The sequence below is a fragment of the Lacerta agilis genome, chromosome 3 (assembly GCF_009819535.1).
Source record: "Lacerta agilis isolate rLacAgi1 chromosome 3, rLacAgi1.pri, whole genome shotgun sequence".
NCBI lineage: Eukaryota > Metazoa > Chordata > Lepidosauria > Squamata > Lacertidae > Lacerta > Lacerta agilis.
In genome coordinates this window covers 1,042,728-1,065,370 of record NC_046314.1, presented here as the reverse complement: position 1 = coordinate 1,065,370, position 22,643 = coordinate 1,042,728, and the positions used below count along the sequence as shown (strand labels likewise).

The 22,643-nt window shown below is 44.1% G+C and overlaps 1 protein-coding gene across 1 annotated transcript in view; it reads right to left on the bottom strand.

The window, feature by feature from the left end:
• Window positions 1-22,643, bottom strand: part of ADGRF5 (adhesion G protein-coupled receptor F5) — a 32,866-nt gene that overhangs the window by 3,704 nt on the left and 6,519 nt on the right. The window contains exons 7-20 of the mRNA XM_033145578.1: window positions 22,052-22,170; window positions 20,320-20,378; window positions 18,660-18,805; window positions 17,235-17,438; window positions 15,271-15,486; window positions 13,653-13,817; window positions 13,047-13,268; window positions 12,496-12,714; window positions 11,234-11,386; window positions 10,517-10,710; window positions 6,928-7,104; window positions 4,265-5,635; window positions 3,324-3,365; window positions 3,170-3,229 (exon numbers count right to left, since the gene is read on the bottom strand). Of these exons, the coding sequence (XP_033001469.1) occupies window positions 3,170-3,229; window positions 3,324-3,365; window positions 4,265-5,635; window positions 6,928-7,104; window positions 10,517-10,710; window positions 11,234-11,386; window positions 12,496-12,714; window positions 13,047-13,268; window positions 13,653-13,817; window positions 15,271-15,486; window positions 17,235-17,438; window positions 18,660-18,805; window positions 20,320-20,378; window positions 22,052-22,170 (3,347 nt within the window). The remainder of the gene's footprint in view (window positions 1-3,169; window positions 3,230-3,323; window positions 3,366-4,264; window positions 5,636-6,927; window positions 7,105-10,516; window positions 10,711-11,233; window positions 11,387-12,495; window positions 12,715-13,046; window positions 13,269-13,652; window positions 13,818-15,270; window positions 15,487-17,234; window positions 17,439-18,659; window positions 18,806-20,319; window positions 20,379-22,051; window positions 22,171-22,643) is intronic.

Below are 22,643 nucleotides of genomic sequence, written 5' to 3'. Positions count from 1 at the left end.
GTCTGTAGTGAACGCTTCCTGCTTTTGGTCTTACTTCTAGTTCTTGGACCCTACAATGTTTGCCCTTCCTTTCCCCTAGATGCTAGGATGCATCTTCCCTGGGGTGAGTTTGTCTGAGATCAGGTAGTCCCTAGGAGTTACCGTATTTTCCGCAAGAACTGCTACAGAATAAACTAAAAAAAAATCCTTCCAGAGCACCTTACTGCTACACAATAAGTGTGAGTGAATGCTGATACAAATGTAAATACTTTACAAAAATGCTGAGGCACATCTCATGTGCTGTGTTGTTGTTTAGTCATTTAGTCGTGTCCGACTCTTCATGACCCCATGGACCAGAGCACGCCAGGCACTCCTGTCTTCCACTGCCTCCCGTGTTTGGTCAGACTCATGTTAGTAGCTTCAAGAACACTGTCCAACCATCTCATCCTCTGCCGTCCCCTTCTCCTTGTGCCCTCCATCTTTCCCAACATCAGGGTCTTTTCCAGGGAGTTCTCTTGGAGCCTCAGTCTTGGAGCCTCAGCTTCAGGATCTGTCCTTCTAGTGAGCACTCAGGGCTGATTTCTTTGAGAATGGATAGGTTTGATCTTCTTGCAGTCCATGGGACTCTCAAGAGTCTCCTCCAGCACCATAATTCAAAAGCATCAATTCTTCGGCGATCAGCCTTCTTGATGGTCCAGCTCTCACTTCCGTACATTACTGCTGGGAAAACCATAGCTTTAACTATACGGACCTTTGTCGGAAAGGTGATGTCCCTGCTTTTTAAGATGCTGTCTAGGTTTGTCATCGCTTTTCTCCCAAGAAGCAGGTGTTTGTTTTTTTTAATTTCGTGACTGATGTCACCATCTGCAGTGATCATGGAACCCAAGAAAGTAAAATCTCTCACTGCCTCCATTTCTTCCCCTTCTATTTGCCAGGAGGTGATGGCATGATCTTAGTTTTTTTTATGTTGAGCTTCAGACCATATTTTGTGCTCCTCTTTCACCCTCATTAAGAGGTTCTTTAATTCCTCCTCACTTTCTGCCATCAAAGCTGTGTTATCTGCATATCTGAGGTTGTTGATATTTCTTCCGGCAATCTTAATTCCAGTTTGGGATTCATCCAGTCCAGCCTTTCGCATGATGAATTCTGCATATAAGTTAAATAAGCAGGGAGACAATATACAGCCTTGTCGTACTCCTTTCCCAATTTCGAACCAATCAGTTGTTCCATATCCAGTTCTAACTGTAGCTTCTTGTCCCACATAGAGATTTCTCATGAAACAAATTAGGTGATCAGGCACTCCCATTTCTTTAAGAACTTGCCATAGTTTGCTGTGGTCGACACAGTCAAAGGCTTTTGCGTAGTCAATGAAGCAGAAGTAGATGTTTTTCTGGAACTCTCTAGCTTTCTCCATAATCCAGCGCATGTTTGCAATTTGGTCTCTGGTTCCTCTGCCCCTTTGAAATCCAGCTTGCACTTCTGGGAGTTCTCGGTCCACATACTGCTTAAGCCTGTCTTGTAAAATTTTAAGCATAACCTTGTTAGCGTGAGAAATGAGCGCAATTGTGCGGTAGTTGGATCATTCTTTGGCACTGCCCTTCTTTGGGATTGGGATGTAGACCTATCTTCTCCAGTCCTCTGGCCATTGCTGAGTTTTCCAAACTTGTAGCACTTTAACAGCATCATCTTTTAAAATTTTAAATAGTTCAGCTGGAATGTCATCACTTCCACTGGCCTTGTTATTAGCAGTGCTTTCTAAGGCCCATTTGACTTCACTCTCCAGGATGTCTGGCTCAAGGTCAGCAACCACACTACCTGGGGTGTATGAGACCTCCATATCTTTCTGGTATAATTCATCTGTGTATTCTTGCAATCTCTTCTTGATGTCTTCTGCTTCTGTTAGGTCCTGCTATATAGGAGCTAAATTAAGAATTCACTATATAGGTAACTCACAGCGCAATGGCAGGCATGTTTACTCAGGGATGCTGAATAGTAGCCTGGACTTTGGTTTAGGCTCTCTCACTATATATAAGGGTCTGGTGACTTCTGTTTCAGTGTCTCTGAAGAAGTGTGCATGCACACAAAAGCTCATACCAAGAACAAACTTAGTTGGTCTCTAAGGTGCTACTGGAAGGAATTTATTTATTTATTATTTTGTTTTGACTATGGCAGACCAACACGGCTACCTACCTGTAACTTTGGTTTAGGGTTAGCATTGGGGGGAGGATTGGGTTCTTATGCTTTTAGCAGCTGTATGACAGGCAGAAATTCAACAGATCAAGCCTTTTCTAGTTTGGAAATACAATTATGAGAAAAGTTTCGCCATGACAATACTCTCTCTAATCGTGTGTTATGCCCGCACAGCAGCCATTCAAATGTTGCCACTGATTCAAAAAGGTTGGCAGCCCCTGCTGTAAACCATTATGCCTTAAACATAGAATCCTAGAATCCTAGAGTTGGAAGAGACCCCAAGGGCCATCCAGTCCAACCCCCTGCCAAGCAGGAAACACCATCAAAGCATTCCTGACAGATGGCTGTCAAGCCTCTGCTTCAAGACCTCCAAAGAAGGAGACTCCACCACACTCCTTGGTAGCAAATTCCACTTTCCAACAGCTCTTACTGTCAGGAAGTTCTTCCTAATGTTTAGGTGGAATCTTCTTTCTGGTAGTTTGAATCCATTGCCCCGTGTCCGCTTCTCTGGAGCAGCAGAAAACAACCTTTCACCCTCCTCTATATGACATCCTTTGATATATTTGAACATGGCTATCATATAACCCCTTAACCTTCTCTTCTCCAGGCTAAACATACCCAACTCCCTAAGCCGTTCCTCATAAGGCATCGTTTACAGGCTTTTGACCATTTTGGTTGCCCTCTTCTGGACAGAAAGAAAGACAGTCCATTAAAAAATCCTGTTTGATGAGGTTGAGGGTGACGGTGATAAGTTTTTTTCATTCCCTCATTCCTTCCCTTTTCCTTATTGTGAACAGTTTCAAACACATACTGTTTATAAAGGTTGATAAAATAAAGGTTTTCTCATTCATCGTTGAGGGATTAAAATTAGAGAGATTCTATTAAAAATTAGGCAGAGTGCAAGATTTAAAACAGTGCTTCCATTAGCAGTGGATATCTTCTGCATTTAGAAGGGCACCTTTGGCTCCAACCCACTATTCATTCCTGGAAATAATATTACCTTTGTGTGTTGTGAACTCCAGCTGGAGAGGGAACACTTATTCCACAGAGCTTCCCGTACCTGCACATTTGAAACAAAGGAAAGCCAATATCAAATAATCTCTCAATTCAATATAATAAAATAAAGCTCTAATATTTCAAAATTAATTTCCTACCTTCCTATCTGAGAGGATTCCAAGCAGCAGAATGAATAATCCCTGCAAAATATTTTCATATTAATATTATACACATTTGTAAAAGGGCACCCTAGATGCTCGAATCTAAAGGCCAAAGGATCTCTCTAATGTAATTCCAAAGGAAGAGCAGCATTTCTGAACACCGACTGCCAAAGTGTATGGGGGGAAACATGGATAATGGATTTGTGAGCCTAGGAGAAAAATAAGCGAGAAGTTTTGGATAAAATTCTGGGGATTACAAACTCATCCTGGTGAAAAGCTTTAAAAGGTCAACAAGCAATATACTGGGGAAAGAGACCTCACATTGCAATTCTATGTGTTTACTACTGAGTTCAATGAGACTTAGTCCCTGTTAAGTGGGATCAGAATTGTACTATAACAGACCCTCCAAGAACCCCTATTTTCCAGGGACAGTCCCAGTTTCTTATTTGATCCTGGAATGCGACCCCCGGGTATAGGGCGGTATATAAAATAAATAAATAAATGAGCACATATATAATGGAACAAGGAATCTTTCACAAACATTTGCTTCGCATGCAATTCTGGATTCAATCTAGAGGTGACTTTGAACTCACAGTCACAGGTGTTAATTTAGGGATCAAGGCTGGCACTACAGTGCTTTGATCTCAGCATTTCTCAGGTCAGGAAATATATACTTATAGTAAGTTCAATAGCAATATGTCCAGGAGAAACAGGCCTGGGTCATAGGTCATGTGATGGCACAGGCTCTAGGAAAGGGGAGAACGGGGCCAGGCTTAGCACAGAAGTCCAAATTCAGTGACATCGCTAGACTCTTACCACATGAAAAATAACAATCACCACCTTGTGTATACAGTGGTACTGAGGAGTCCCAAGAAAGTGTTGACAATATTTTTTATCAGTTAAGCACAGCAAACGGCTGGTATCTTTGATCTACTTACCTGAAAAGCATTGAAAAGAGTAAATAAGTAGTGGAATGCTCTAGGGCTTCCAGGGATAACTGTAGCAAGGCCAAATAACCAGGTGAGGCCTAAGAGTGATGTCAGAACACCGATACACTTGGTGATGCGATACAAAGAGCTCTTTTCTTCATTTATTGATTTTTCACCAATGGAACGTCTTGGTATTTTTGCTATGACCACAATGGTAACAATCACATTGACAGCAACAATGATCATGGCAGGAATGACTAAGGCCAAGAGAGCTCTGCTCTCATCCCAGTTGAGTAAGCAGACCCTTTTTCTCGTGTAATGTGGGTGGGTGCTGCTTAAGGTGATAGCAGATATAGCTAGTGGGCAAAAGTATCCCAAGCAGAAGCCGAGAGCTTTCATGATGGTCTTGCTTGCATTGTGTAAGATAAAGACCAAGTGGTAGAACACCATGAGGCCCAAGGCTAGCATCCAAAAGAAGACACAGAGGTAGAAAAACTGAATGAAGAATGCTGCTGCTATGCAGAGCCAAGCCTGGTCCATTTTCGTGTTTGCGTCATGCATTCCTGCTATCACAATGAACCAGATGTCTGCAATCAGGAGAGAAATCACTATGTTCAGGATGCAAACATGGCGCATGTAGGATATTCTTGCTTTGGTCACTGATTTCCACACGACAAATTCTATGCCAATGCAGGCCACCAGGCTTAATATAGAAATGCTCACACCAATGTAAGACATGTAATCCAACGTGTCCCATGGATCGTTACCGGGAGACATCAAAATGGAGAATGAAGTCAAGTGATTACAAGAGCAAGTGACATTGTCCCCATTCTCTGTGCTTTCACAGCCAGTAGTGTCCCAACCTCCACCATCCTCTGAGAAGCTGAAATTCCAAAATACACATCGAGGATTTTTCAGGGTCTTGTTATCCTTCGTAAATGTCATAATGATCCTGAAATCATCACTTAGTGTGCTGCTGGCATTGATTAGCGTTGTCATCACTAAACCATTTACTACGAATTCATCCATCTCCTTATGCTGTGGAATAATAGGTCCCAAAGTTGAATAAGCCACACTGATGATGGTGGAGCTGGAGTTTCCAGCTTGAATGTTTGCTTTGTTAATTAGCACACTACCATTGAGGTTTGAGGGCTTGGAGAATGTAAAGCTCTCGTCGTAGCCTGAAACCTTGCTTTTGTCAATGACCACACCTTTGAGCTGGAGGTTCTCATAGCTGATGGAAGGAATAGAACTATTAATAGGTTGAAGGGAGTCAGAAAATTGCTCCACTGAAGCCAGTAATTGAGAAGTTCCATTCTCAAAATCCTTCCAAGTTTTTGGTGGACTGCTGATAACCATGTCTACTGTGGATAAAAAATTCTGCAATAATAAGAGAATAAAGAGATATTACTAAAGTCCAGTAACAAAATTATCAGTGTGCATTAGAAATTCCAATCCCTTTTCATTTAACACTAATCCACCTACCAACTTTTCAAATTATTATTTATTATTATTATTTATTGAATTTATATATCACCCTTCATTCAAAGTTCACAGGGTAGTTTACAATATAAAAATCCCAAAATACATAACATAAGAACAAGCAAAACAATAACTCACCCGCCTCGCCCCACCTCCCATTTTAAAGGCCATAGATTGTTTCATTAGCCATTTGGAAGGTCAGATGGTTGAAAGCTCAAGCTCCTCTCATATTTCAAATACATTATTAGGTACAGATACCGATTTTATCATAATGTGATGCTGTCATATCCAACAGTCAATCAACCTATAACATACCAACCTATAGCAAGCAAGCCTGGAGGCTGTAGAACAGTCTGAGGTCCTGCACAAATATTTGTTTCATGGTAAAAACTGAAACTTTGCCTCAGTTTGCTCATTATTATTTAGGGAAAGTATAGTTCCAGATTTAACTTATGTAAGAATTATTGGAACAAACTCTTGATATTTCCACATTGATCCTGATGGTTTCTCATTACTTCTTTCCTGAGCTACTCTGTCATGCCCTTGTGAATAGGTGTGTGAATCTGAACTTATTCCTATGGTTTATCTAATAGCATTCAAATACAAGCTTGACGTAACTGAAATATGACATGAGATTCTCCACCATGAACCTTCCTTGACCTTGGTACAAACCTGACACCAGCCTCATCTCAAAACATGTCCTAAACTAAGGTTACCAGACGTCCCCGTTTCCTGGGGACAGTCCCCGGATTTACAAATCAGTCCCCACAGAAAGTCCATTGAAGTTGAAAAGTGTCCCCGGATTCATTGAAAGAAATCTGGTGACCTTATCCTAAAGGCACTCTGAGAAGCATCCTCAAACCTTGCATAAATCGAGTTGCCAAGTCCAGTCTATTCAACTCCTGAATGGGAATCATCAATATAACAGTAAGACAAAGAGCAGCCACAGCCCACTAAGGTGACTTTCATGCAAACATTTAATTTGCAAGATGGGCGAGGTGAGAAGCAGGCAGAAATTCTGGGATAAATTCAAATGCACAACAAAACTAGCTGAAGGAGAAAACAAGCTTGCGCCATCTTCCGTGTGACAGCCCTTTAGATATTCTCCTCTTTTCCAGGCTAAGCATATCCAACTAGTGCAGATGAAAAGAAAGGAGTTCTCAGCTTCTGCAAAGTCTTCTGTAACTTACTTCCATTGTTGCCCGCTCAGCAGCTACCGGCACGACTGAAACCATATTCAAAATTTCCACAACAGCTTTCAGGTTTGCAACAGCTTTCATACTTTGCTGCTGTTGCTTGACGGTATGGTTCAGGTGGCGGAGGAATTCAGGCAAATTCTTCTGTTGCTCAGGACTAGACACCAAAGACTAGAATTAAAGTTAAATGTGTTAAACAAAGAGTAAATTGCACTTGAGGCTTGTTATTAAATAGAAAGGCCACAGATTCTCTTCAGCCAGCTGGAAGAGGCACAGAATGTTGTGAAATTAATAACAGAAGGGAATCTTGCTTCACAAAAAGTGCAATTTCCTGATTTCCCAAGTGACCATCGCTTGTGGCACAACCATCTTTTCCCACGGCTTCAGCAGCTAAATGACAGAGACACACGGAACAGGCCGTGATTCTCTGTTCAATGAAAGAGGATGGAGCTGGGAGAGGAAAGTGGATTTCTGTTTGAAAAGCTTTGGATGTCCTGGGAGCCTTGCTGCAGAGAGGCGGAAACACTAATCAGCAGTATGCAACTTGGGGCACATCGACGCTTGAGTTTTTAATGTCAGGAAAGGTTAAGGAAGAGTTGTGATAAGGCAGAGGGACAAATGACTTGTTGCTTTTAAACATTCTTAATGTGTTATTAAAATGTGACACCAGAGGGCGCTGCAGAGCAAGTGTTTTGACAAAAATAAACCCATTTCAAGGATAAGTATGCCCTGGGACATTTTAGAACGATAGATCTGATATTATTCTAATAACGTTAAAACTGGTCAGAGTAGATTCAGGGTTTACATCGTTCAATGCTTCCTATTTTGTGTCTATTTCATTACCAGAAATAAAAAGATAACTGTGAAAATTTAGCACATATACCTTTTGAATGCTGGCATTATTACATAAATAAAAATAAAGCCCATAAATATGGAAAAAAGAAGTCCCTGCATGTCCTATCTGTTCTGAAGGGGAGAGGGTCAGGGCTGCCTGGGAGTGGGCCCCAGCCAACAGGGTGGCTGGGGCTGGTTCCACCCGGGGGGGGGGGGAATGCACTGGGACACCTGATTTCAGTGATCACAGGCAGCAGGAGGAGTTACACTAAGACCAAACCATGTCATTACTGAGGAGGCAGTTTTAGTCGTTGTTTGAAGACTATCCTTGCCTCCGGGTCTGGTCCTGACCAGAAGGATACTGGAATCAAGAAGGGAGACCCACACCACCTTAAGCAGCTGTTGTGCAATGCCAGGTCAATGACTCACATGACAGCTGCCACCCACGACCTGATTGTGGATGGAGGACTTGACCTGGCATGTGTGACAGAGACTTGGTTGGATGAAGCAGATGGGCTTGTCCTTGCCGCTGCTTGTCCACCAGGTTTCTCTTACGCACAGCAACCCAAGCCATGTGGGCGGGGAGGGGGGGTTGCAGTGATTTTTAGGAAGTCATTAGTTTGCAGCAGGCATCCTGTTGGGAAGACCGAGTTTTCTGAGTGCATGTTCTGGAAGTTGGGCAATAGGGACAGTACAGGATTCCTTTGGGTGTAATGACCTCCCTGCTGCACCAAGGATTCCCTGCCCAAGCTGCTTCAGGTGATGGTGGATGTTCTCCTAGAGATACCTAGTTTGGTTGTCCTAGGGGATTTTAACATCCATGCCAACAGAACCTTACAAGAGTCCGCTTGCGACTTTGTGGAAAGCATGGCCTCCATGGGGCTGTCCCTGAATGAGTTTGGGCCAACTCATAGCCTTTGATCTGGTGTTCACCTCTATGGTATGGGTGATCTGACACTAAGTAAAAGCGAAACAAAAGAAGTGCCATGGTCAGATCACTTCCTGGTGCAACTGGACTTCTTGTTGGGAAAATGCTCTGGGCTATTAGCACCCCCCCTCTCTGGATCTCCAAGTGAGCATAGCCTTGGAGGAGTGAAATTGCTAACACTTCTCTGCAACCCTTCCCTCTGCAGGGAGGTGGGACCGATTCAGATGGTCCGCCCCTGCCACTTAATGGATCCAAATGGTTTCCAGAGAGTGGTAGGGGATGTTCTATCCCATGTTGATGGCCTTTCAGCAGATTCCCTGGTGGCCCACTGGAATGTGGTGTTAACCAGGAGTGTCTGGCTCCAAAGTGCCCTCTCCAATTGCATGGAGCCCGGACAGCCCCGTGGTTTTCCCGGGAGCTGAGGGTGATGAAACAGTCGCTGAGACGGCTAGAGCGCCGGTGGCGGAAAACTCATTCTGAACTGAACCGGACATGGATTAGAACTCAACATCAAGCCTACCAAGTGGCGATAGCGGCGGCGAAGAGGACCTTCTTCACCGCCTCTATTGCATCTGCAGAAAACAGCAGCTGGAGACTCTTCCAGGTGGCTTGCAATCAAATGGAACCACCTTCATCATCGGGGCCTGGTAAGGACCCCAAGATCTCCTGCAATGATTTTGCAAAGTTTTTTTGCAGATAAGGTCACTCAGATTTGGGAAGAGGTAGACTCCACCGTGGGAGCAGGGCCGGGGCAGGAGAGTGCTAGAGTCCTGTCTAGTCAAGTTGCATGGGATCAATTTCAACCTGTTACCTCTGAGGATGTGGACAGGCTGCTTGGACGAGTGAAACTGATCACCTGTCTCCTTGATCCTTGCCCATGCTGGCTCATAAAAGCAAGCTGGGAAGGTCTGGGCGATGAGCTCTGCGGGGTGGTGAATTACATACAGTACATTTCCGAGCACAATCCAAAGTGTTGGTGCTGACCTTTAAAGCCCTAAATGATCTTGGCCCAGTATACCTGAAGGAGCGTCTCCAGCCCCATCATTCAGCCCAGACCCTGAAGTCCAGCGCCGAGGGCCTTCTGGTGGTTCCCTCACTACGAGAAGCAAAGTTACAGGGAACCAGGCAGAGGGCCTTCTCGGTAGTGGCTCCTGCCCTGTGGAACGCCTTCCCATCACATGTCAAAGAAATAAACAACCGTTGGACTTTTAGAAGACATCTGAAGGCAGCCCTGTTTAGGGAAGTTTTTAATGTTTGATGTTTTATCACTTTATTATTGTTACTATTATTATTGTTGTTGTTGTTGTTGTTGTTGTTGTTGTTAATATATTCTGTTAGGAGCTGCCCAGAGTGGCTGGGGAAAACCAGCCAGATGGGCAGGGCATGCATCAATCAATCAATCAATCAATCAATCAATCAAATGTGCCTCACTTTGGGGCACTTTTGGGCAACTGCTGTATCCTAGCTAGATAAATATTGTGAATCGCTTCCCTCCAAATGAATGCTTCATATTTTGTGCCCTCTCTGTCATCATTTTAAAAGCTCTTAAACCTGCTGATATATCCCAGCAATGTTCTGTTTACTTATGTGCTCAACTTGTTTTGCACAAGGCTGCTAATTTGAGCTGTTGCAGTGTATAATGTATAGTTTTAAAAATCTATTTCGCTGAATAGTCTGGGGCAACCTGTGCTACCTATCGCCCAATCCTAAGCATTTTTACTTGACTTGGAAGGCAACTGGCTTCAGTTGAGCTGACTTCCAGGCAATGCAGCCCAAGTCCCTAAGAAGAGACAGAGGGCCCAGACAAAGGGATGCTTTTACCTCTGCAGAACTGAGAAGGTCATCCACTGGGACGGCTAGGCAGCTATTTCTCACTATTTCCCACAAATTATGTTTGCACTTATAGGTGATACTTCCTCTGACAGGGTGGTTTGTCTCATTCATGCAAGGCCTTGTGAGCTCAGCTCCATCCTCTCCAGTGCCAATCTCTGAAGATTTGCATGCTACCTTCTTTGCTATGAAAGAAAGGAAAAGAGATGCTGTTTTATGTCTTGAAACATCAGGACACCATACAGTGTGGACAAGAATAATGTATGGACAAGTATAAGGACATTTGGATCACATTTATACAAAATATAGTAAGCTGCAAATAAACACACACACACAGAGATAATAATAAGATTTGCATATATGCATAGCAATAGAGTATACCTTCCTCTGCACTTCTTATTTTATTGTTACTTTTTTTGTTCAATTGAAATACAAAATTAATACCCAAAAAGGACACCAGCCGCCTACAAATGCAAAGTGTCTCTCGTCCTTTCCCCTTTGTTATTGATGTAAGACACTTTTAGAGACAACACTTGTCTGAAGAGTGGGATAGAAATACAGTAAATAAATAAAATTAACTGTCAGAAAATGCCCCAATTAATATACTTTATTTGCATCATTAATAAACATTTTGCACAATTTGCAAATATAACTGGGTTATGGCAACTGTAGAGATATCATATGTCATTCCCCACATTTTCTCCTTACCTGGTAAAAGTTTTAGGAATATTGGTGAACTTTTAACATGCCCATCAATTTGGTTACGGAACTCACAATACACTTGTAATAAACGCTCTGTAGAACCGCATTGAGTTTCTATGAAATTTACTGTGTGCTGGTAGCAGCCTGTTCCTCTTCTTTCTGTATAGAATGAGGTAAATTCAGACAGCAAGTAGAATTAGTGAGGGCCAACTTGTGTGTCAGAAATGTAACTGTTTTTTCTCTGTGAACTGCTTTGAGAGCTTTGAATGAGGAGCTGCCACTAAATATTGTAAACATAAATAGAGCCATCGGCTTGATTTATGTTTTTGAATGGTGCCGGGCAAAACTAAGGTGACAGTGTGAGCACAAGTGATACTGAGGTGGTCCATTTAAAATAATATAAAATTGCCTTCTCTCTCATGCACACATAGCATGTGCTCTAACTAGTCCTTTCTGTGCCCAAGGCAGGGCACTAATTCAAAACGGATCAGCACTGAGCTGAGTGAAGGATGGTTTAAGGGAGCTCCTGCTGAAAATCCAAGTTGCCGTTTCTCAAGTAAACTCCTGCTCAGAAGCTGCTATGCAAACACACTGGAGGCAGCTGCTGCCTGATATTGTCGCCTCCTGTTTTCTCATTGCCTTCAGCAGGTTAACGAGTTTTTCTGCGCTACGAAAAGCATAATGCCTCTCTATGTTAACCCATAGGTAAAGGTAAAGGGGTAAAGAGACCTCTGACCATTAGGTCCAGTCATGTCCGACTCTGGGGTTGCGGCGCTCATCTCACTTTACTGGACAAGGGAGCCGTCGTACAGTTTCCAGGTCATATGGCCAACATGACAAAGCCGCTTCTGGCGAACCAGAGCAGCGCATGGAAATGCCGTTTACCTTCCCGCCGGAGTGGTACCTATTTATCTACTTGCATTTTGATGGGTTTCTAACTGCTAGGTGGGCAGGAGCTGGGACCTAAGAAAGGGAGCTCACCCCGTTGCATGGATTGGAACCAACGACCTTCTGATCGGCAAGCCACCCGCATCCCCATGTTAACCCATAACCCACATTAAACCTATGAGCAAGTTGGTTTCTAAGCTCTTCATCGACTGTCTTGAAAAGTTATGTCTGGACTGAAGAGAAAACATTAAAATAATTTTAGCTCTAAAACCTCTGGCGTTCACTGGCACCTCTTTCCACATCCCACACCTGTCACGCCACCACTGCCATTCAGGTTGCCACACACCTGCTTCTCTCCCACCCAGCCAGTGGTTGCTTACCTCTCTGAACAAAGGTAGGCGTTTGTTCAACATAGAACTTCACGGTGTAATTTCCCGTCTTGCTTGTACAGCACCTTAGAACCTGAGTCCCTGGACAAGGGATGGATGCCTTTATGGGATCTCTTATAATGTCTTCTTTCAGTGGCAAAGGAAACACGTCAATTTGCATGTGTGCAGAATTGTTCAGAAATCCTTGGGTAAAGGTGCAGGTATAGTTGCCTAAAAACAATCAAACCAGATGCTCTTTAGCCAACAGCACAAGGAAGCAACTAGATCTTTCTAAATTAGCCACTGCAGCGCATTTAGGGAAGTTTTTAATGTTTGAAGTTTTATTCTATTTTTAGTCCTCTGTTGGGAGCCACCCAGAGTGGTTGGGGAAACCCAGCCAGATGGGCAGGGTATTATTATTATTATTATTATTATTATTATTATTATTATTATTAATTGAGACAATACGGGTACACACATGGTGGAAATTGTATTGCAAAGGTGGTTTTCATTGCTTGCTTTATTTGTTTTTGGTTCTGATGGTGGGAATGCAATTCACTCACCATCCCAGTCCAGATTAGCACTGCCGACCGTAAGCACAGACTTTGCCCCCGGTCCGCTGTGATTGGTGGTGTGCCACACGCTGTCAACCTGCTTCGTAGAGCTTCCACTTTGGATTTGCCAGGTGACGCTGTCAAAGTTGCTCACATCACTGTTGCAGCTTAGACAGAAACGCTGTCCCTCGGAAACCTTGCCATTTGTTCCAGAAGATATGCTCACATTTGCTGGTGAAACATAAACATTGGAGATTTGATTGTGAGTTCGTTATTTTGTTTATTTAGGGAGACTGTCTCCCACTTTGCACATTGTCTCAACATGGCTTACGGTAAAATAGCAGAAACATAAACATCAGAATAGCATGTTGTTGTTCAGTCGTTCAGTCGTGTCCGGCTCTTCGTGACCCCATGGACCAGAGCACGCCAGGCACGCCTATCCTCCACTGCCTCCCGCAGTTTGGCCAAACTCATGCCAGTCGCTTCGAGAACACTGTCCAACCATCTCATCCTCTGTCGTCCCCTTCTCCTTGTGCCCTCCATCTTTCCCAACATCAGGGTCACACACACACATACAAATCAAAGGAGAAACATCCTTCTCAAAGAGATGCTTACCCACTCGATAATATGTAACACCGATAACTTTGTGTTTGCGGGCACCATTGGTAGTGTTCAGCTCACAAGTGTAATCCGTTTTGGTTGCAGACTTGTCTGCTGGGCATTGAGATTCATTAGCCTGAAGGAGGTACTTGGTACAGTTGTGAGTGGCAGTGGTGGTCCCTGCAAGGAAGGGAAATGAGTTAGAATCAGATCAAAGCACTACCTGCAACTGATGCTGAAAACTGGTCAACACCTCGACTCAAAGCAAAGCTGAAGAGTTGCTTCAGTGTCAGTGTCGCTGGGGGGGTCAGAGTACGATGTCACCCCATTTAGAGGTTGGCCGGTATGTTATCAGCTCCTACTCCCAGTAGAGACTTTGGGTCTAACATGTCCTACAAACCAATCCAAAGCTACCTGTTTTAATCCCAGAGGGATGTTTTCAGGGATATGCCAGACACTTGCTCCCTGCCATATCCAAAGCTGCTCTGGGCCAAAGATACCACACTTAGTATCACAGAACTGTAGAGCTGGAAGGGACCAACCCCCTGCTTTGCAGGAATCTTTTGCCCAACATGGGCCTCGAACGCACAACCCAGAGCTTAAGAGTCTCCTGCTCTTCCAACTGAGCCACCGGAAGAAAAGGAGAAGCAGCAGGAATTTGTGACTAGGAATGAGTGAACCCCCCCAGATCCCATCAAAAGCTGTTGGTTTTGTGATAATTTCTTGCGTACATCAGCATAAGGTTACCAGATTTTTCCAATTAATCCGGGGACACTTTTCAACTTCCATGGATTTTGTACGGGGACTGATTTGTAAATCTGGGGACTGTCTCTGGGAAACGGGGACATCTGGTAACCTTACGACTAGCAAACAAACAAAAATCCTCAAAGTGTTTTACAAGGACTCACAAGGAATGCTTACAAAAGTATTATTATCATTATTATTTATTAAATTTGTAACTGCCCTTCATCTGTAGATCTCAGGGCAGATCACAGCATAAAATTAAAATACCGTATAGAAAACACAAAATACATAAGAAAAATAAGAACAAAAACAAATCATCAATCCTCCCCTCCCCCTTGCAGTTTTCTCTCTCCCCTCCCCCACTCTCCTCACAAGGAAAAGAAAGGCCTCTCTTTGTGAAGGAGGCGAAGGGGTACCAGCAGGGAGTGGTGGCAGCATCGCCTTGGCCCTGCTGGCTGACTCCAGAAGCTGCTGTGGCTTTGCCTGCAATCTGAGGCAGGTTTAGGGGAACATGACCAGTTCACCTGCACTGGGAGCTGAGCCAAGAGGGAACCGCAGCGGAGCTTGCAACCATGACAAGCAATGGAAGGTGAGTGACCAGGGTGGGGGCGCTGCTGGAATTTCAAAGCCCAAAGTCCACCACTGCTGTTATTCACCACTCTGTAGAGCCAGCAATGGCGGTGGAGAAACAGGGCAGTGCAGGAGGGGCCTGACTCCTGGCAGGTCTCCTTATGCTTTGCAAATGTTGCTCCCCGCCCCCAAAAAACTTTCCAAGACAATAACACCAGAGAATGAGAGAGCGAGAGTGAGAGAGATGCATGTGTGGAGTTGGGCAAAGAAAAAGTTTTAGGCACACTTAGGAGCCAAGAGAGATTCTTGCGCTTCATACCTGAAATATTTATTGCTCCATTTGTTTTCCAGTAATAAGTGAAGAACTGCATATCTCTGTCTGTGCAGCAACTCAGTTCTTTAGTGTCACCATTGCATACAATCTCAACATCCTCTGAGGGCACAATTTTGATTGGAGAGACTGTTATATTAGTCCCAGCAACATGTATGACTGACACATTATGAGTCCATTCCATAAAGCTGCAACGGTAATAACCTGCAAAAAAGACAAAAATCTGGTATTTAGCTCCATAAAGCATTTCCAGATCCAACTGTGAACCTTCCAGCTTGTCTCATCTCCATGATAACTTAACTCAATTGAATCAAAGCATTAAATGAGTGACAAAACCTTTACATTTACATCGGTGATCTGAATGTGCACAGGATCTGAATAACAGTCAGCCGTGTTGTGTGTGGAGCAGCTCCCCAAAGGGGGCAATTTTAGGCTGTATTAATGGTTTCCAAGCTTTGGTTCCTCTCTATTGTGCTCTGGTCTGTTCTGCTCTGGAGAACTGCCTTCCGTTCTGGGCGTTTCCCTTAAAGGAGGAGATAGACCAGCGGCTCTCAGTGGACGACCTGAAAATGGCTGGTGGCCTTGGTGGACCATTTAAGGGTTTTCTGCTTGTTGCACAATTGTAATGCGCTGTGCTAGACACTACATTTTTAATCATATTTTTATTACTTCTTTTATTTCTTATACAGTAAGACCGCAACGTACTCACATTTACCTTGTGCCCATTCAGCTTTATGCGCTTGGCAAAATAAAATAAAATAAAATAATTAAAAGGGAGACATGCCTCAGGGGGGAAAGACTTTGGCCACACACCCCCATGGCACTCAGTGTGTTTTGACTATATGCAGTTTTGCCTATAGGCACAATCCCCATAAGGTAACCCCTGGGTAAGTCGTGGGCTTACAGTATTATATTTTGTTGCATTGCAATTTACCTTCCACGGTCGCCTGGTGCTATGGAGATTACTCCCACTTTCCATTAATCTAGGAGCTAATATCTGTACAACTGCAGTGTTTAAAGGTCCGCAAGGATCCTTTGGAAGGGAGGAAGACGGGATAATACCCCATCTTCTTGCCCATTGTCCTGGCTTCTCATCCACATCCCCCCCCCAGGTGCAATGGGCACCAGCTGCCTCTGCCTGGGGGTGGGGGTGGGGGTGGCAGGCTCTCCCTTGCTGGGGATTTTCAAGTCAAGGCTGAGTAGCTGTGGAAGGTGTTCAAGCACTGGATTTCCTGTATCCCACAGTTGGGCCGCACCGGCTGCATGTCCCTCTCCAACTCTTATGATTTGATCAAGTGAGGTTGCTCCATAAATAGAAAAGCCATTCCTGAAGCCACCGCTCTAGCTTCACTGCATGAATTAACCAGCAAAAAGCCCACAGTTCCTTCCACAGAATGGAGATTATAGGTAACATAAATATGGCCAACTCGCTAAAGAAACATTAACTAATCATGAGAGATAATCAGGTCACATGGCCCCTCCTGGTACACCCGAGACCACGGGGGACACCTGTTATATGGTCAGACAACTAGATGTGCATGACTCTTGGGAGGAACACCTGCAGAACTGATTTAACAAGACACAGAGAAAGCTGTGGAGCCCCAGTCACGGCTGCGTCCCTTCTCTGAATCTAGGTTTCCATTGCATGTCACTCTGTATGTTACAATCCTAGAATATTATGGTCACTGTTGTTGGAGGGAGGAAACTTCAGGCCATCCAATTCTCTACCAGCCTTGTTTGATGCAGAATATTGCAGTGTTTCCTTGATGTGGTTTTATTCTTTGGAGTATTGTCTTACAGAGGGTAATAATCTGTATTTGTTCCCCATGTTCCCTAGTGACAGACTACTTCTCCTGTCCTCACTTTGGTAGGAGGTGACTGTAAAGCCTGGGTCTGACTCAGTATAGCAATTCTTACACTCTTGACTTAAATACTTTTCTATTTAGAATTACCAGCATCTTCCAATTTAATGTTTGTAATTTTCAGTGTTGATGTTGACTTTCCATCTATAGTGTCATTTTTAAGAATCTCCCTGCCACGGCTGAAAGTTTCTGGGAACTGCCAGGTTGCCCCCGAAGAAGAATTTGACTCGCATGTCATTGTTACCGTATCACCCTCAAAAATCTCGTCAGGAGAAACGGAGATGTTTGTTCCACCTGCAAGGCAAAAAGAGAAGTTCTCAAAACCAAAGAAAAGCAAGCCCTGCTTCATATCTTGCTACACACACAGAGTGCTGCTCGCCTAATGCATCAACCATTCATTTCACAGCTCCACTTGCTGTTGTTCTGAACACACCCAGGAAAGCTTTGGAAAATTAGTTTGCAGAGTCTGGACAAAGGTGGTTGCAGCAAAAGTGAACATGTCTTGCTTTCATTCATGACTGTCATGGAGTTTTATAAGTGGGATTTTCCAAAGCGACCAATGGCCATTTAGCTGAGTGGGTTTAAACTCTCCATGTTTGGAATTAAAACAGCACCAATGCTTCCCACCTTCCAGGGCAAATGAGGAATTTCAATTCCCAATTTCTCTGGCAGAGCATCAGCTGCGATTGCAACCCAAATACATATTCCTGATGTGATACATTGACAACCATGTATGTATGATGCAGGCAACATCGCTCTTTGCTAGGAAGATGAGTTTATCCCTTCCTCCACCAGCAGCCAGAGCCTGGCTTTTCCCACATCAGCAGAGTTAATACCCATTGACTCGTGACTATTAAAAACCCGTCCACCAAAGGCAGGCAGATTTGACTTGATTCTTACTGTTGTGTGGATGCAGGGAAGACTCCTCCCACAGCAAGAAGCCATGGTGCAGAGTACACAGAGCTTTAGATGGCGGGATCCTTCTGGCCTAGAAAGGTTTAACTTTTCCCCTTCGGGAGTGCAGATGTGTTCATACACGTATATTGGGGAAAGTGCATCAGTCTGCATACATAATGGAACGACAAGTTCCTTGCATGAAATTATTTGGAGAGCTCTGTAAAACCAGAACATAAAGCTTCCATCAAAAAGTTCCCAAGACACTCTGCAGCACGCACAGAGGCTACTGAGCACCCGGGACACAGGCTGTGCACATGCTATAACTTTAAAACACACTTTCCCCTCAGATGACTCTGGGCACTGCAGCTTACTCCTCACGGAGCTGCAGTTAGCAGCAACTCTTTAGCAGACCGCAGGGTTCAAAAGTCTTTGAGGGAAAGAATCTGCTTTGAATGTACACAGCCACAGAAGTGCGAGGGGGCTCAGCTTCTCCCTCCGTAATCAAAATGGGGTGGTATGGAGTGTGTTTTATATGTGTATTCATTGTGGGAGAAGAATGGCATTTCTGCCATTAAAATGATAATTTATACATCTCAGTAAGCAAGCTTTTGACATTACCATGCACTTCCATTGAAGACCTCTCAAATGATGTGGGTACAATTTTGTAGGAACGATCTAAGGCTTCAGCTGCATCTGTATTTGCACTTTCAGGTGGCATATTCACTGCTGATGTTAATTCATATTGAACCATGATGCTTCCAGGTCTATGAAAAAGGATATTGCACCTGATTATTTCAGATTCATTATCAGTCTATGGGTATAAATTGTAAGATAAGGGTGGGAAAACAACAGTGACCTTACTGTGGGGGTCTGCTATAGACCGCCAAGCCAGACTGAAGACTTAGATGATGCCTTCCTAGAGCAGATTACCAACATTCAAAAAAGGAGAAATATAGTAGTCATGGGAGACTAAAACTACCCAAATAGCTGTTGGAACTCAAACTCTGCCAATAACATAAGGTGCAACAAATTGCTCCATTGCCTTGCTGAAAATTTCATTTCTCAGAAGGTGGAAGAAGCAACAAGGGGATCACCTATCTTGGACCTGATCCTCACCAATAGGAGGATCCAAGTGGAAGTACTCGGAAACTTGGGAGGAAGTGATCCTGTCCTCTTGGGTTTCATGTTACATAGGCAAGAGAGCAGTGAGTGTAGTCGGACATGCACTCTGAACTTTAAGAAGGCCAATTTCAAAAGGTTTAAGCATCACTGTACATGCAAAGGTGTTCACACTTTGGCTAGAGGGGTGGAGGCAAAATGAAGGTGCCTCCTCCCAAAAGGTCAAGAAACATGTGGTGGGACTAGGCATGTGTTTGTGTGTGCTGCTCCTACTTTTTAAAATTAATAAGGTGTCCAGATGGAATCCTCTAAGAAAGCCCTGTGGTCACTTTCAGGGTGTAGGACTCTTTGCAGATGGGCAGCACTTGGAATGGCCACACAGAACTGTCGAGTTCACGGGGACCTTGAGGGCATCTAGTCCAAGTCCCTACAACTGAGAAATCTCAGCTAAAGCGTCCGTGACAGATGCCTTTGAAACCTCCAGTGAGTCCACCACCTTCTGAGGAAGTCCATCCCAAAACTGCACTTCTTTCTAGGAAGCGCTTTTCTAAAACGTTTAAATGGAAAAGGAAGACCACCTCTTTGAGTTTATAATGCATACACATCCACACACGCCTTCATTCTCCTTCGAAATATTCAAGCTGAAAAGAAAAGCCCCCTCCTTTGGCCCAGCAGGAAGCAGAGTGGCTGCTCAGAGCAGAAGAGCTGTCTCTGCGCGGGGGGGGGGGGGGCAGGAAGCGTGCCTTCACGCCAGAGAGAGAGAGAGAGAGAGAGAGAGAGAGGTCTTCAGCAGTCCTTTCCTCCCTGACACAGGATACTGCACCAGGACCATTTGCTTTAGAGCAGGAACAGATTTCGCTTTCCACATATGGAAAAGCAGCTGGTGACAACAGATATTAATCTATAATTATGAATGTTTGCATTACATTTCCTCCTGCTCATTAGAAGGCACAAGGTCCATATTTTATTACATGTTTTCTGCTGACCCACTCTATTCTATACGTATAATGATTTCAGGCTATTTACCTTTTTCTCATGATTTTGTATATGCTTAGTATTCAATAATTTGACTGATGTACAAAGATCAAAGCATTTTTTTAAAAATTTCTCCAGTAATCCATGTGAGTGCAAAGGGAAAGAAGGTGAAAGGTTTCTATACCTGAATCCTGTAACTTTTACACTTCTGAAGCCTGGCAATGATTTGTATCCCTTGGTAAACTGGAAAAAACACACAATATAAATTATGACATCTTTATGAGAGAATTAAAACCTCATAGGAAACTGGACTGTTTTATTTCAATAATATGGCAGCTGTGTTTTGCACTAATCAGTTTTGAGCAGTCTTCCAAAGCAGCCCATGTCAAGATCCCTTGTGATAGTTTTTGAAGATATTAAATCTATCTTCTGCAGATAGCTATTAGAATCATCTCAGCAGGTATGTTGCACTATAACATGTCCCATGAAGTTTTGACCTATGAAAACCTCAGGACTGCCACACCTCAAGGATCACCTTGTAGGAGGTGTTTCAATAGCTGGGAGAAGATATAAGAATTGCAATTCCAGGTCTCACATGCATGGGCTGAACAGAGTCCCTTCCTCGGCAGCAACATGGAGGCCTGTCAGAATAGGCAGTGAGTGATGCCTTCTTCTAATTAAGTCCAGCTACAAGTCAAGCTGGCTTCCCCCCTTTCTTGCACTGCTTAACATTTAATTGGGCAACTGGAAAGCAAGCTCAAAATATGATTAATTTACGCAATAGGCTTGCGTTGGTTTTCAGCTACAGCATCAGTAAAAACTATGCAGGGGAAATACTTTTATTTACAGTAAAAACAGTCTCAGGCTTGTGCCTGGAACTGGAGCAAGTGCAGGACACGTCTGTCCTCATGGCTGGCTGAGGAGAAAGGAGGGAGGAGGAGGGAACAGGAGAAGAGGGGAAATGACATCACACAGAGCCCTCTCTGCCAATTACATTTTCTGTAGTCTGAGTAGCTGCCTATCAGCAATATAGCTCTGTGGTATTAGCCCCTTCTTATGCTAACTAGCAAGGGATGCAGGTGGCACTCTGGTCTAAACCACTGAGCCTCTGGGGCTTGCCGATCGGAAAGTTGGTGGTTCGAATCCCCGTGACAGGGTGAGCTCCCGTTGTTCGGTCCCAGCTCCTGCCAACCTAGGAGTTCGAAAGCACGTCAAAGTGCAAGTAGATAAATAGGTACCACTCCGGCGGGAAGGTAAACGGTGTTTCCATGCGCTGCTCTGGTTTTGCCAGAAGCGGCTTAGTCATGCTGGCCACATGACCCGGAAAAACTGTCTGCCGACAAACGTCGACTCCCTTGGCCAGTAAAGCAAGATGAGCACCGCAACCCCAGAGTTGTCTGTGACTGGACCTAATGGTCAGGGGTCCTTTACCTTTACCTTATGCTAACTAGCAAGAATATGTGTTTGTTAGGTTTGGCTGCTAATCTCGCACATGCATCTCGTCATATGAACCAACCCAGACCCTGCAGTCATTGTCTGTGGCCCTTCTTTGTGTGGCTCCTCTGTGAGATGCCCAGAGGGTGGCAAGACCAGAACAGGCCTTTTCTGTGGTGGCTCCCCGTTTGTGGAATGCTCTCCCCAGGGAGGCTCGCCAGGCACCATCGTTACATATTTCTAGGCAACAGGCAAAAGCATTCCTCTTCTCCCAGGCCTTTGACTAATTAAACAATCTATAGCCATTTTAACGGTGGCAGCAAAGGGGCTTCATTTTGTTTTCAATAATGTATTTTGGGGTTTTTATATTGTAAACTGCCCTGTGATTTTTGGGTGAAGGGCAGTATAGAAATGTAATAATAATAGAAATGCAATATATCTCTGCCACATGGGAATGATTTGCAGAACCAGCTCAAACATACCGCTTTCTCCAAATCACTTTTGTACCGTTTAAACATGCTGGAGGACAGATTTCTCAGATCATCTTCAAAGTCTTTGTTAAGCCGGACAGACATTTTTATAATGTATATAAACGGAAAACCTAGTGCAGAAAAGAACCAGAAAAGTAGTATTACTAGTGGTAGCTGCTACTGCTGCTTACTACACAGCAATAATTTTTTTTTTTAAGTGACCATAAAATTCTTTCAATCTGTCCTCAAATCTTAAATATCTGTTCATGTCTCGTTGTTTTGCAAACAGTAAAGAAGAGAGACCTTAGACTAAGCCACAGCACTGGAAGCACATGTAATTGCGGGGGCAGGCGGAGTCCCCCAACCCCCAGGCGACCCCCGAGCGGAATAAGGACACAAGACAACATGCTATGGGATTAAAACTGGCCACAACTTTATTAAGATTCAGATGTAGGGAGACCTTGGCTCAGGCATTGGGCATGTATCCTTCCCAGCCCCCAGCCGGGGATCTGGGAAACTGCAGAGTTATCCAGAATGTGTGGGGATTGGGCTGGCTCTGGAGAACATATGTTCAAGCAGAGAGCCCGCCCCCCGTTTGCCGCCA